General features: G+C 41.7%; 1 protein-coding gene across 1 annotated transcript; it reads right to left on the bottom strand.

Annotated features, from left to right (window-relative positions):
• Positions 1-1,173: 1,173 nt before the first annotated feature.
• Positions 1,174-4,171, bottom strand: LOC122778369. The gene is made up of 2 exons (XM_044040173.1): positions 3,039-4,171; positions 1,174-2,265 (listed from the first exon to the last, which is right to left on the bottom strand). Exons 1-2 carry the CDS (start codon positions 4,019-4,021, stop codon positions 2,028-2,030), a joined length of 1,221 nt encoding a protein of 406 aa, XP_043896108.1. The 5' UTR covers positions 4,022-4,171; the 3' UTR covers positions 1,174-2,027.
• Positions 4,172-13,924: the final 9,753 nt, after the last annotated feature.

The following is a 13,924-nucleotide window of genomic DNA, read 5'->3' as shown; positions in this document are numbered from 1 at the left end:
CGAGTGGTCCTTGGTTCTTGGACAACTCTTCTAATTATTCTATGGACTCCTCTGTCAGTAATCTTGCGAGGAGCACCTGGTCGCGGTCGGTTAATGGTGTAAAGATGTTCTTTCCACTTCCGAATAATAGCTTCAACAGTGCTCACTGGAACATTCAGAAGTTTAGATATACATCTGTAACCAATGCCATCCGTATGTTTGTCTACAATAAGCTTGTGAAGGTCTTGGGACAGCTCTTTGCTTTTACCCATCTTGAAATGATTCTTGAGTGTCACCTTGGTAAAGAGAAACCTTTATAGGCCACCAATTATGGACTTATCCACCTGATATTAATTTGCACTGATACGGGGCAGGATTGCTTCCTAAATACTGGCTTCCTGTGGCTTCTTACACCTTTTTTTCTTCATGTGTTCAATACTTTTTCCCTGTGTCATTTCACTTACTTACACATAACTTTTGTCATGGACATTAATGTTCTTATTTCTTTGTATGTGTGGATAAATTGGGTTGTTACTGACATCTGATGAAAATTTCATCCCAATAGCCCCATCAGAAATATATTTACTGAGAAAAATGTTGACGCGTTCAATACTTATTTTCTCCGCTGTAGACCACAGGTGCCAGCTGCTTTCATGCATGTTACGCCGATAAGAACAAAAGCTTCCCATAAGTCGATCACACTAAGCGTCCGATGTCTGTATAATGATCAAACACTAATCTGATGTTTGATGCATCCTGTAGCTCGCTCACAGTAACGCTGATCTCTATAGTGGTGCTTGCTGCAGTGTTTTTGGTTTTGATTCTTTGGCTTGAGTGATGTGGATTTGAGATTTTACTCCTCTCAGTTAGGGGGATATTGTGATTGCAGTGTTACCATTTTATTTCCTGATATATTGTACTGTATGTAAAGATCTGACGCTCACAGTGACTGTTGACCCCTTTATTTCAAATACAGTAAATACAGTGTGCTTATTTTGTTAAGAAGTTCAAATACAGTATGTGTCGAACTATATATTGCAATCATCCCAATTTGATATAAGGTACAAAATATCAATGTGTATGTCAAAAGACTGATGTAGTCCTATTGATTGTGAAGAGGCTGCAAAAGTATTATTAGTTTTTATGTCTTGGCAAAATGTTGCACAGTTTTCATATGGAGAGGCCCATTCAAAATAAATGTCAAATCATTTTATTATCAGATCAACGCATGGGCTGGACCTTTTTCCAAACCATTCCATTAGTACAGGGACAGTCTCAAAATATTTCATGGCTCCGTCATCGTGTACTGCAAAGGTAGTCGAACACAAATAATGGTTACAAGACAAACCAGTTCAGTTTTAGGTTTACTGACGGCACCTTGATGCTTGATTCTGAAAAGCTGTTCATGCCTGTTTATGTTTTTCTTTCTTCCTTGTAAGCATATAATTGCCCTTAATGTCGGCAGTCGCCCCGTCAGCAGTGTCTATGGCGGATGTTGACCCAGCAACAAAGAATAGGCTGCGGATGATGTGTACTGAAGCAAAATCTTGCCCTTGCAATTCAAGAATGAAACTTGAATGATGAACCTGGAAGTGGACTGAGGAGATGCCTTTTTTTTCTTTGCTGAACTGATTGCACAGTGTGATGGACATGTGGAAATATGACACTATGGAGTCACTAAGGACTGGTGCGCCATGTTTTCCTTTTTTAGCCATGCCTTAAATTACCTTTGACATCCTGTCAAATGAGGACTGAGTATCAACGACGTCATCAGAATGTCTTGTGTGTTTACCATGATATCAAAGAAAGGCTTGTTGTACAATGTCCATCTCACATTTTCGTTCAGATTGACTCTCCTTCTGTTTTCAAAGATGTCCTCTGTGATTGCAATGATCACAACATTGTCACTTGGCCCTTACGCAACTATAATAAATTGGACATCAGTGATTTATTTTCTTTCTTTTTTTTTTTTTACCCAACAGCTGTGTATCACCTATATTCCTTCACCTAGCATTCTCTTTCATAGCATAAGAAACAAAACACATTCTTCAAAAGCCATTCACAATATATTCTGTTTTCTTGGCCTCATTGTTGAGCTCCCCGAAGGTGTCAAAGAACTGCTCCATCTCCCTTTGCAGTGTTGCGTTGCGTAGTTCGGCGGCAGCACGGGCTCTTTCAGACTCCACAATCTTAGCCTGGATGGCCTGGTACCAGTGTCGCTGCTGTGTGAGGTTCGTTTTCAGACGCACAACCTCCACCTGCAGCTCCTCGTTTCTCTGCTCGAGGCTGATGAAGGGAGAGAGACAGACAGCAGTCTAATGTGTCGTCACACTCACAGTTCAGCTGGTTGTCTGGTTGTTGCTACTTGAAGCCAGATATTGTTAGTAAAGGTAGAACAGGTGACTTAAGTTGGGGATAAAAAAAATGATTTGGATAGGATTTATGGATATGACCTAACCTTACACTGAGGCTTGTTGTGCGTATATGTATATTTATATCGATACTAAATGAGGTATGTGTTTTGTCTGAGTCAACAGCATGCTCTCTTAAATTAGCTCTCTTTCCACTGCAGGAGCTGTTTCTATAGGTCAGACGCCTCCTTTTACCATTCAAAATGTAGATTTTTTTTCTATACTGATGGAAAATACATTTGCGAAAGCAAACAGCCCTTGAAACAGCACTTAAAAATAAAAATATACAGTGTTTCTCATGAGAGATTTTGTTTGGATCTGACTGAGCAGCTGTTTGTGCAACATGAAGCAAACAGGATATAGGGTCAAACTTAGGGTCAACTTGGTGACCAGAGGAGCACAGCTGACTGGACACAATTCTCCGAGCCTGGGAACATTGTGTGACCCTTCACTGGAAAAACGACACAAAACTGCGAAACGCTTGAGTTCAGTCTGTGGGCTGAAAGTTTACTACTGAAGCCTTCAGCAAAAACATGTTCATTTTAGGACCATTTTTCTCATACATGGTAGCTCTTATCTGCTTAATGTAATTATGTGCACCGTGAAGTGTAAAAAGGGAAATGTTGGACAAGGCAAAATTAAAATTACCTGCTTATTCTTTCCTCGTACTCTTCTCTCTGTCGGACTATCTGCTGCTGGAGGCTGGTGAGGAGGCTGCGGAGGGCACTGGCAGAGGGGTCAGCCAAGGGTACGGGAGGAGGTACTCTGGGAGACCAGGATGGCTGCTCTAGGCTGTGTGCTTCGGCTGGAGGCCACAGGCCCTGGCAGTCAGCTGGACACAGCTGAGGTGAGCGTTCTGTCGGGACATGAGGTGATATTTGGAGCTGGAGATGTGTTTGGTCATGCTGATTAAATCCCTGGGATCTTGAGTCCAACTCTGGCTCCTGTTCCTGCTTCTTTTCTTGGTCTGGATTCTGGTCCTGCTCACAGAAACCACTTTCAGTGAGGATGATCTCACAGGATGACCAGGGGCTCTTGTCTTTACTCACACCCTCACTCTCCATCTGTCCGTGGATCTGCTCAGGGGCCCATGCCTGGCACATCTGTTCCTGCGCGTGCTCCTGGAAACTTGTTTCTATCTCAAAGATCTCCCGGGGGTTGTTCGGGGTGACAGCATCAGGGATGTTGTCATACAGAGACAGAGCACTCCTGTGCTGCTCACTCTGTGATGGATTGGGACTCTGGTTGAGATGAGCTCTGTCCTCAACTGCCCCACCACCTCTCTGTTCTCCACCTCTCTCTCCTCCTCTTCCTGTGTTTATGCCGGGTCCCAGCCCTGCTACCCAGCCCCGTCTTCCCAGACCTTCTACCCAGCTGCAGTAGCTGTGATCTGGCCAGGAGCCAGGAGCTCCGTCTAGTGTGGGAACCTCAGCCACAGCTGGGGACAGAGCAGACAGAGGGCCGCAGGGGCCTGTGAGTCTGGTTACAGCCGGGCACACAACCCTACTCTCCATTTTCTTTGGCCTGGCCCTCCCACGCTGTGCAAAAGGTGGGCAGTTGTCGTACAAGCGGTCCGTGGAGCAGGAGCTGGCTGTGGTTGGGGTCTCGGCAGGAAGACAGTGCAGCTCCATAATTCAAACAAGCGCATGGGGGTGCTGGGTGCCCTAGATAACAGCCCTCCCCTCCTCCTGCTGCTGTAAATGGTGGTTCAGGGCGTGGTATGGAGCCTCCTTGTGTCAAGTGCTGATGTATCGTGGTGAGATGAAGGTGTAGGAGGGGAAGAGGGTGGCTCTCTACTGTGCCCTTGATGCCACTACCTCATGGTAGACAGGTTGTAGTGTGGGCGTAGCCAATGGGGACTCACTCACCTCCCCTTCTGTGTGTGTGTCTTTAAGCAAGACTGACATCAGCTGTTACTTTAGCACAGCGTCTGAGGGAGGGACCAGGGTGTAATACAGTCTGTTACATTCCTAAAGACAGTCACACATAACTGCAACCACAGAAATAGACAGTGGCCATAAGCACAAAGAGTGAGACTGGCAATTAACCACATAATCTGCACTCAATATCACTGCAGTCAGTTTCATGAAGGCTCACACCTGCATACAGTATACAATTTAACAGATCTTCGCCGGATTACTCTGAATTTTATCATACATATTGCTCGAGCCTTTTCATTTAAGCTGGATCATTGATTTCCTTTCCCTGTTTTAATGCATTCCATCTGCATTATCACTGTTCAGACAGAGGGAAATCTATAGCAGTGCACTCAGTGCGTTTATATCACCTCTGGGAACTGTTTTGCACATTTTCAAGAACACGCAGTCATAATAAGATTCAGGAGACACAGGTGGGGAACCTGAAGACACTGTTGGGGAATTCTTTTTTGGTTGTAGAGGTGAAAGACCCTGTGTGATGATAGGCAGAGATAAAAGGGAGAGAACATCAAAGGAAAGAAATACACCAGCACTTTAGTGGTTGCTGTGTGTTTACGCCACAAGATGGAGCTGCAGACAACGTCATGAGAAGCGCATGCGTGGCGGCCCTTGAAATGACATTTTGAAAACAATGATGAGGTTTTAGAGCATTTATATCCCGACAAACACAATGTATAGATATATTCATGCACACATATTAATGTGCTATTTAAGAAAATAGTCTCATTTTTTTTTAATTGTTTTTTTGGGATGTTTAGCCCTGTCTTTTAACCGTGAGCCACCTGTTGATGCCATTTTCAGGGGGCAGTGTCACAGATTTTCTCTACATTACTGAGAACATTATGCTGCATGAAAAGACCAAGAGTGTCTCTGCAATGTCAGATAAACCAGGGACACACTGCAAACTAAATTTCTCAAACAGTCAGTTGTCTGTCCACGCCGATAAAACTCTTATCTGCTCTATGTAAATCGCTGCTTGCTCCAAGTCTGCATAGAGAAGGAATCACAGTGTTTTGTCATGTTTGTAGACGCACAGTGTGCAGGATTTAAATGTTGGCAGAGCGTTGCTTTTTCGTTTTTCTGAAGTGTTATCGTAGCACTCTAAAGGGATGCTCAGAAATAAGACAGCTGTTCCCCCAGAAAGAAACCACCATCTGGAATGTCCCACATTTGCTCTAGTCCCGTGTATATATCTCTTTAAAGGTTTGCCCCTGACCTTCATCTGTCTTTGAACAAATGATGGTCAACCGTGTTGTCTCTATACCCTGAGTTTTATCACTGCTTCCTGTACATCTGCATAGCTGTTTGTAGCCATAACAACAGACTCCATGGCAACACAGATCTGCATGGCTCTAAAAAGTAAAGGTGGATGGATGGAGGGGAGTTCTATGAGGGGGGCGGGGGGAGTGGTCTCTGTGGCTATTTTAGCAAGTCTCTTGATGGAGAGTAATGGGGAGGGCCTCTGCTAAAAAGAGACTGCTTTAAGAAGTGAAGCTTCCACATGCAGTACAGAGGCAGTATATTTTCTGAAGAGCTGAGCAGTTATAGAGAGATGTAACAACAGGCACAACATATGCATATTGCTTACATATGCAAACGCATCAGGGATCAGCAAGTAAATGTGGCCCAGGGCCAAATCTTCTCTAAGCAATTGAATATCTTTATCAGGCTCTAAAGTGCTTTAAAACATCTTCAGTCACAAAGAAAAACCCACATTTGCTGCCTTAAACTAACACTAATGTGCACGTTGTCTTTAATCACAAGCTTGTTATGAAGACAAATGATTGAGTGTGAGATATGTACTCGTACTGTTAAAATTTAATGTGCATCATTTCGATTTGAAGTATTAGTGCTTCATCTTTAAGCCTAACATTATACAAGTAGTTATTTTACGAACATTTACTCCCCGAACCTGGCTGTTAACATGATAACAACAGTGTTTTTATTTGTATTTTTTTAAAATCAAACATTTAGTTTAGGTTAACTGTCAATTCTAGCAATAGAATTTATTTGAATAAAGTTCATATTTTTAAAAAAAATCATCTGCCGGGCCAGATACTGATGCTGGTGGGCCATGGCCACCAATTGCTGACCACTGAAATACATTATGTACATAAAAACAAAGAAATCAGGTGAAAGTGGACAAAGAGCAAAAGCAGACGTGTATTCTTGCATGCAAGTGTGTTTTTGAGAAATGAACATTCCTACTGTTTTTCCTCTGATTCTCAACCTCTCCCTGTATGTGTGCTGTTTAACAGTCATTCACTTTGAATTATAACAACCATGGTTTGCCTTTCAGAAATAGCCTCTCACAAAGGCAACACAACAATATAACGTGGTACAGTTGTGCATGGAGAAATTTCAGAATCACCATAATTTAAATATTTGATTAAAAATAAATATTGAGATAAATAAATCCGCATTTGTGAAGCATTTGGGAAGCGTTTTCAAACAAATACTAAGTGAATTAGTTGAAACGGAGATGCTGATTGGCTTGTCTTGCTCCTGGGTGTGTCTGTGCAGAACTTATTGGTCAAATCGTTTGCCAATCAGCTGATCATGGTCCCCACACATGTCACCACAGGAAGCAAATATTACAAGACACGGGCTGGATATATCTCTGTCACTGCTGTGGACTAACATGAGGTGGTTTTATCACTGGACTGTCATCAAAATGAGCCCTGGTTGTCACATATTACGTTTTACGACATTGACAGAGACAAGATGGCCGCCAACTGACAGGTAAGTTGCTAACTTCTTTCTGCTTCACCATTATCTCATTTTTTATTTATTTTTTACTATATAGCAAAAATAAATATCAATATCACAGCGAAGGAAATTCCACTTAGATATTACATGAACATATTCGCAACAGAAAGTATATAAATGTGCTTTGTGACTCTCTCTGTTAGCTTAAAAGTTGAATTGAGTGTAGCTTGGTTTTTAAGGGGAAAATAATAATTGCCCTTAACAGCCACATATACTGGTCATTTTAATGCGCTTAAATCCTGTTTCTTGAAATAAAGACATGTGACCAGGATGTATAGAAAATGCTTAAATAGCAAATTGTACTTATTTTATGTTTATGTCTCTCTTGGTGTACATTAAGTACTTTTTATGGACCAAGCTCCAAACCACCTGGATCCTTCATTTACTATTTATTTTTTGTTCTTCTTTTTTATTTATTAAACCCTTGCTACATCTTTAGTCTGTAAGAAACCCTATATTCTTAATTTGGAATTACGCATATTCAATTAAATTGAATCAATATTTGGCTTAATCCCAAATCAGCATGGTTATTTTCGCAAACCTTTGAAACCCAATAGGAATCTGTATGATGAGTAAATTTAACTTAATGTGTGAAATTGCTGCACCAGCTCAGTGATGCACACTCACTGCTCACTTTATTAGGTACACATGACACCTAATGAAGTGGTTGGAGTGACATTAATTGTTATTTGAGTAAGACTGTAACAACAACAACCATAAAGCATGCCACATTTGAAGTTTTCTCCATTGTAATGCACAGTGGGCCTTTCAGCAGATTGTCTCTTAACCATGTCTACATGCACTGAGTTGCTGCCATGTGATTGGCTGATTAGATATTTGTGTTAAACAGTAGAACAGGTGTACCTAATTAAGTGGTCAGTGAGGATTAGTGTGCTACTCAGGATAGATTCTCCAGATGTGTGGACTTCTATGGGATGAATCCTCCCTATTGCTGTTATTCCCCTCATCTGTTGTTTACTCAGAGCACTGCTCGACATATCGCTGCAAAATCTCACATAGGCGTTCAACTGGTTTATGATTCACGTCGTTGTCGTTCTCATCATTCAGTGACCCCATATGCCGTGATTAACCATCACTCTGGTTAATCAGGTTTTCTTAACCTCATCTCTGAATTGCTCAAGGTTGGCTCTTTAACTTTATTTGCTCCATTAATCCAGACCACACTGAATAGAGTTGTGGGTGTTCATGTTATGCAATGTCTATGCCTCACTCTCATTTATGTAAAACAAGTATCTCTGCCAAGGCCTCATTCACCATAGTGGATTATTTGGTGGCACGAACCAAAGTGTCCTCGAGCAACAAATGGCACTCACGTGCATGCACACTGCTGCTCTCCCTCTCACACAGTCCCTCTCATACACTAGAGATGTGCGTCATCCAGTATCCATGTGTGGGTAGTTATGCTGTTGCCATGTTAAATTGGATTAAATCACTTTTTTAAAAAACATCTCTCCTCTATATGCACTCTTATTTTAACGCATGTGTGTGTGTGTGTGCATCCACACACTCTAACTGATATTATTAACATTTTGATTAGATGGCGTGTGCTACCCTAAAGGCAGCTATTCAGTGTGACTATATATTTAGTGAGAGGACGAAAGACTTTTTAAAAAAAAAATCTCAATACACATTTTGACTGTCAATTAAAAGCCTGTAGAGTAACCATGGGAACAACTTCTTTTAGAGTAGACAAGGGAGAAGAGTGCTCCCCTGCTCAACACCTTAACAATCAACCTGTCCGTCTGTCTCGCTGCAGCCCGGTGTGCAGCTGATGTGTGCACAGTATTTACATACAGCGTGCATCATACAGCTGTTGTCCAAAGAGAGACAGATGTTTATATTCCTTGAGCTGAAAATGAAATGGGGGGTGAAGAATTTCACTGGAAGTCCTGCTGTCAGATTTCTTTTTGAGAGGAAGAAATCAGGAAACGAGACAGGAAACATTTATTACAGACACATTGGCTAGGTAGGGAGAGGGTGAGGATAAGAGGGTAAATAGAATACACAGAATAGGGCAGTGTTTCCTGATTCAAATGGTCAGCTGGTCACCAAGCTCTTCAGAAGCCTGATAACGAGCTGTTCATCTAAATCAGGAGTGTTGGAGCAGGGCGACATCTAAAACATGCAGGGCAGTGTTCCCTGAAAACCAGGGTTGGGAAACACTGGAATAGGGTAAGCATAGGGTATAAATGTATGACGGGGAATATTTGAGGGTAGACCGGTATAGCGCATGTGGAGACAGAAAAAAACCCAACCTAAAACTTGGGTGATGTTTTTGTGAGTTGAAAGAAAACAAGTTCACACAGACCAGGAGATGGAAGGTAAAATGAAAAATGCCACTGATTTGATGACTTATTCAGGGTTTCTCTGCAGCGCTCTCAAGGATTTCTTTGAGAAGGAGCATGTTTGAAGTGTCTGCATGTGAGATAGACTGTGTGCCAGTGGGAGGTGGAGCAGGGGGTGGCAGAACACAGTGAAACACAGATGCGGAGTGTGAGGGGGAGAGAAGGCTAAGAGGAAGGAGAATGACTGCTGGAAATAGAGTGGATATCGGGGTAAAGTGGTAGATAATGGATGGATACAGCTAACACGGGCTAGTAGGGTTATGATGCTATGTCAACCACTACAAATAGCATAACATAACATAAAAGGACCCACTTGAATTCCCAAGCTTTTATTTTTATTTATTTATTTATTTTTACAATGGCATGGCGAATCAACGTCAAAAACGTGTTGCGTCTGCTTACTTGATAATGTGTCATATATGTTCTCAGTTCCTTGTGGCAAGAGGGACAGGGCTAAAAATGCAAAATGGGACTGGTACAGAGTGTATAATTGTTTTTATAGTAAAATAAAACGTTTTTTGTAGCCTCCGAATAAGCATTTTATATGTCATTTAGGCAATGGCTATGCTTTTTCTAGGCTGCCATCTTGTTAGGAACAACAATGTTTCTATAGCAGCCCGAAGGGACATGGGTTTGGTGTTTTTAACTCACCAAACTCATTGGCTGCCAGCCATTTTCACCGCAGAACTGCCAAGCGTTTTACAGCATTTTGACTGATTGTCCAACACCCACAAAACAGTGACTATGTAAACACTGAAACTACCAAAAGAAAGAATAGATGCTCTTCTTTCATCAGACATCATTGGCAACCAATGAGTCAAATGGAAACTTAGGCAAACAAAAAAGAATGGCTTGCATTCATTTATCACATAAATCAATGAAAAAGAAGAAGGATAAAACAACAGAGAGTGGAGATTGTTTAGAAGGTGTGTCTACATCCTTTCTGGTATGCAAATGTCACTCTCTAACATGCTTTTGAAAGGAGGGGTTAGAGGAGGTGTCTTCCATTTGTTGCACTCTGCAGTCTCTATAATTCTTACAAAATGGACCTTAAAAGGGGCAGATAATCATTTGTTTTGTTTGCCGTTATATTGCAGAAAATAAATGTAAGGAGAGCATGATAATGTTTAATGTGAGCAAAAAGGCAAAGGGAAGCAATGGAACAAAGAGAAAAGTAGGGAAGGATGAAGCATGGGACTGCAGGCAATGAAAAAAAAAAGTAGGTGTAAATCAATAAAAAAAAAAAACAAATGGTAAAAGGAAAAAGGCAACATAAAAAATGCTTATCCATAAATGCTGGGGACAGATGTAATTGCACCTCAGGAGCTGAGGGGACCATCGTCTTGCCATGCCCTTGTGAGGAGCGAGGACATGTTCGACCCTCTAGCCGGTGGCTAATGAGCAAACAGAGGCTCGACAGTTTCTCAATTTCTCAGGATGATCACAGTGTTGGCTCACAGACCCACTGCGTGTGTGTGCGTGTGTGTGTGTGTGTGTGTGTGTGTGTGTGTGTGTGTGTGTGTGTGTGTGTGTGTGTGTGTGTGTGTGTGTGTATAGCTGTGGGTGTGGTTGTGAAATGTGTCCAGTTTGCACAGAGCACAGAAATCTTGGCTGGTTGGCCAGACCTGCGGTCGCCATGGGAGACGGTCCTGGGATGGCCAAATGGGTCTGGGAGAATAAACAATAGGATAATGGGAATAACCAGTACGAGGGTCAAAGATGAGCAGGGTGGATTCAATGTAAGACCAGTCACCGTCTTCCGTCTCCCAGGACATTTTCATACACACACCATGGTCTTTAATGTTCATGAATGTCAATCTTTTATTATGAGCACTTAATTCTTGGCTTTTTCCCCAAATCTCTCTCCCTGTGTGTGTTTGCCCGATCCACATTCTTGGCCTTCATGCAGCGATTGTAAGGGTCCTTTTCTATTTATAGGCTCAGAGAAGGCCACAGCTCATATTTATAAATATAACTGATACACATTGAGATAGCAGAACTGCAGACTGTTATTCTAATCGTTTGCCAATCATGGTCCCCACACATGTCACCACAGGAAGCAAATATTACAAGACACGGGCTGGATATATCTCTGTCACTGCTTTGGACTAACATGAGGTGGTTTTATCATTGGACTGTCATCAAAATGAGCCCTGCAGTGTTTTATGAATAGATATTGATGTGTTTCTGTTCTGCTTTTACATTCTGTAAGGGCTTTTTATTAATGTAGCAAATGATCATAATCACTCCATTGATGTTTTTTTTCTTTTTTTTTGTGATGGTGTGTATGTGTGTTTATACCATAGGTGCGCTTTTGTTGCCAGAGCTGCTAGAGTCCCATCCCCCTCTGAGAACAGTGGAAGGCCGTTTATGTGGTGTTTACACTGTAAACGGTCAGGAGCTGTGAGTGGCTTTTATTATTGTAGTGGCAGACCTTTGTGTCTGTTGGCAAACCGTTGATGCTCCGTCTCACACGTAACCCACGCAACACATGGTATTAACCCGAGATTTTCTTAATGCAAAAATGTGAATAGCAACTTGCTGAACTCCTCTCGTCGTCTTCTGCAGCAGCTCTGGCTCGCTGAGATCTGGGAGCAAGCCAACTCTTTCTGGTTGTTCCCTAAAAAAAAAAGTAATCTTATATCTCATAAAGTAAGATAGCATAGCTACTAGTAACAGAAGAGCTGGAAACTTAAGTTTGTGAACTGCTCAGACTCTCCCATCTGCACCAAAGTCCATTTTATAGTAAATCAGCAATTTCCTACCATGGCGAACAGGGGTTGCTAATTCACTGCTGCCTCTATCAATAAATTCAAAAGTCTAATTTTGTGACATCAGTGTTTAAAGTCCTGTGTTTTCAGATTTAGTTAAGTGGTAAAAACTTACCAAACAAAGCAGCAGGAGACCAGCAGCTCCCTTAAGCTAAAAATGTTGATTTTTGCTTTGGGCTTTGGTGTGGGAGAGTGAGCAGTTTAAAACTTCTTGGATTAATTCTTATTCTTATTATTTATTGTCCAGGTTCCAGACTGGTACATGGAAACGGTGGGCATGTTTGGCAAAGTCACAGATGACAATGTGTTGCAAAGTACAACCACACTTCAAAAAACCTGAACTGTCCCTTCAACACTGAGGTGAGAAAATGAGAATTGACTTAAAACAACACTGAAAAGAAGGGGGGCAGCTTTAAAACTTCATGTGTGAGCGTGAACAAAAGAACAGAAGTGGGAAGTTCATAAAAAAAGGAAGCTGATATTTGTAATGAGGAGAAATAGATGAGGCAATTTCTGGAACCCACGTCTCTCAGTATAATCTTAACACAATCATCTGTGGGTTCTATTGTTGTACAAGCTACAACAATTTAATGATCTCATTAGAGTCTAGATCCTCGTTAGCAGCACAGTGGCTACAGGGGGAACTTGTTCTCGCTCTCTCTCACTCTCTCTCCACTCTTTTTGAAACACCGAGCTGAATATTAATGATTCAACTGTTAACAGGAAACATTACGAGGAAGTTCCTGTCACATTACACTAAATATAAGTCCCCTCACTACCGGACAATGAAATAAAAAATTATTAGCTTCCTGTTAAATAGTTGGTGTGACAGTAAAGATGACACCATACCAGGTGTTGTTTTACTTCCATAAGCTTCATGATGGCTGTCATCCATGGCAGTTGTTTTCCTTCATTTATGGCAGTTTTTAATTCACTGCTGTGCAACAGTAATCGGTGTGTTGGGGAAGAGAAGAAAAGAGTAGAGACAGAGATTGGAAAGCAAATCTTAAGCATGGGTAATGCTTAGTAAGTAATGTCAAGAAGAGCCAGAGGCAAGAGCTGCGTGTCTCTGTTTCACACCACTGTCTCCCTCTGTGGGAAGGCTGATCATCACATAGTCAACTGTCTACGCCTGTGTGTGTGTGTTATTCTGCACATCCTGCACCGCCCTGCAGGCACAGACATTTACTATCTATAGAACGAGTCCTTGCTCTTTAATTCAATCTCACTGTGGATACTTGAGCTGCAAATGATGATAATAAAAAGATCCACAGAACAGTTGTTCGCTTCCTCCTCTAGATAGTCATTTGAATTACCGTAAAGGATACTGGAGCATTTTATGTTCCAAACAAGACAAAATACCCCATCTGTCACATTATAATTCCAAAACCATTATCAATCCTTCCGTGGGCACACATCCAGGTATAAATAAAAAGAGACTTATCTTCTACAAGACATGGTCATGAGTGAGAGGGGAGACCATAAAGCAGGGATTTAATAGACAATGTGCTTTTAATGTACCTGCTGCTGCAGAGGTCCACATTCATCAGATACTCTTTAAATCCTCTCACACAATGACAGTGAATGGGTCATCCATGCTTTGAGTATCCCTTTAAGATCAAATTATAGAATATAATGCTTTTCATCCCCCTCCTACTCTGCCTTCATCACTCTGTCTTTCGTTTGCAATT

This window comes from Solea senegalensis, linkage group LG12 (assembly GCF_019176455.1).
Source record: "Solea senegalensis isolate Sse05_10M linkage group LG12, IFAPA_SoseM_1, whole genome shotgun sequence".
NCBI lineage: Eukaryota > Metazoa > Chordata > Actinopteri > Pleuronectiformes > Soleidae > Solea > Solea senegalensis.
This window is presented reverse-complemented; position numbering and strand designations above follow the sequence as displayed.

Coding starts and splice junctions, on each gene's coding strand:
- LOC122778369 (XM_044040173.1), bottom strand. CDS start 4,021: ATGGAGCTGCACTGTCTTCCTGCCGAGACCCCAACCACAGCCAGCTCC. Junction 2,266..3,038: donor TACGAGGAAAGAATAAGCAG/GTAATTTTAATT, acceptor TCCCTTCATCAG/CCTCGAGCAGAGAAACGAGG.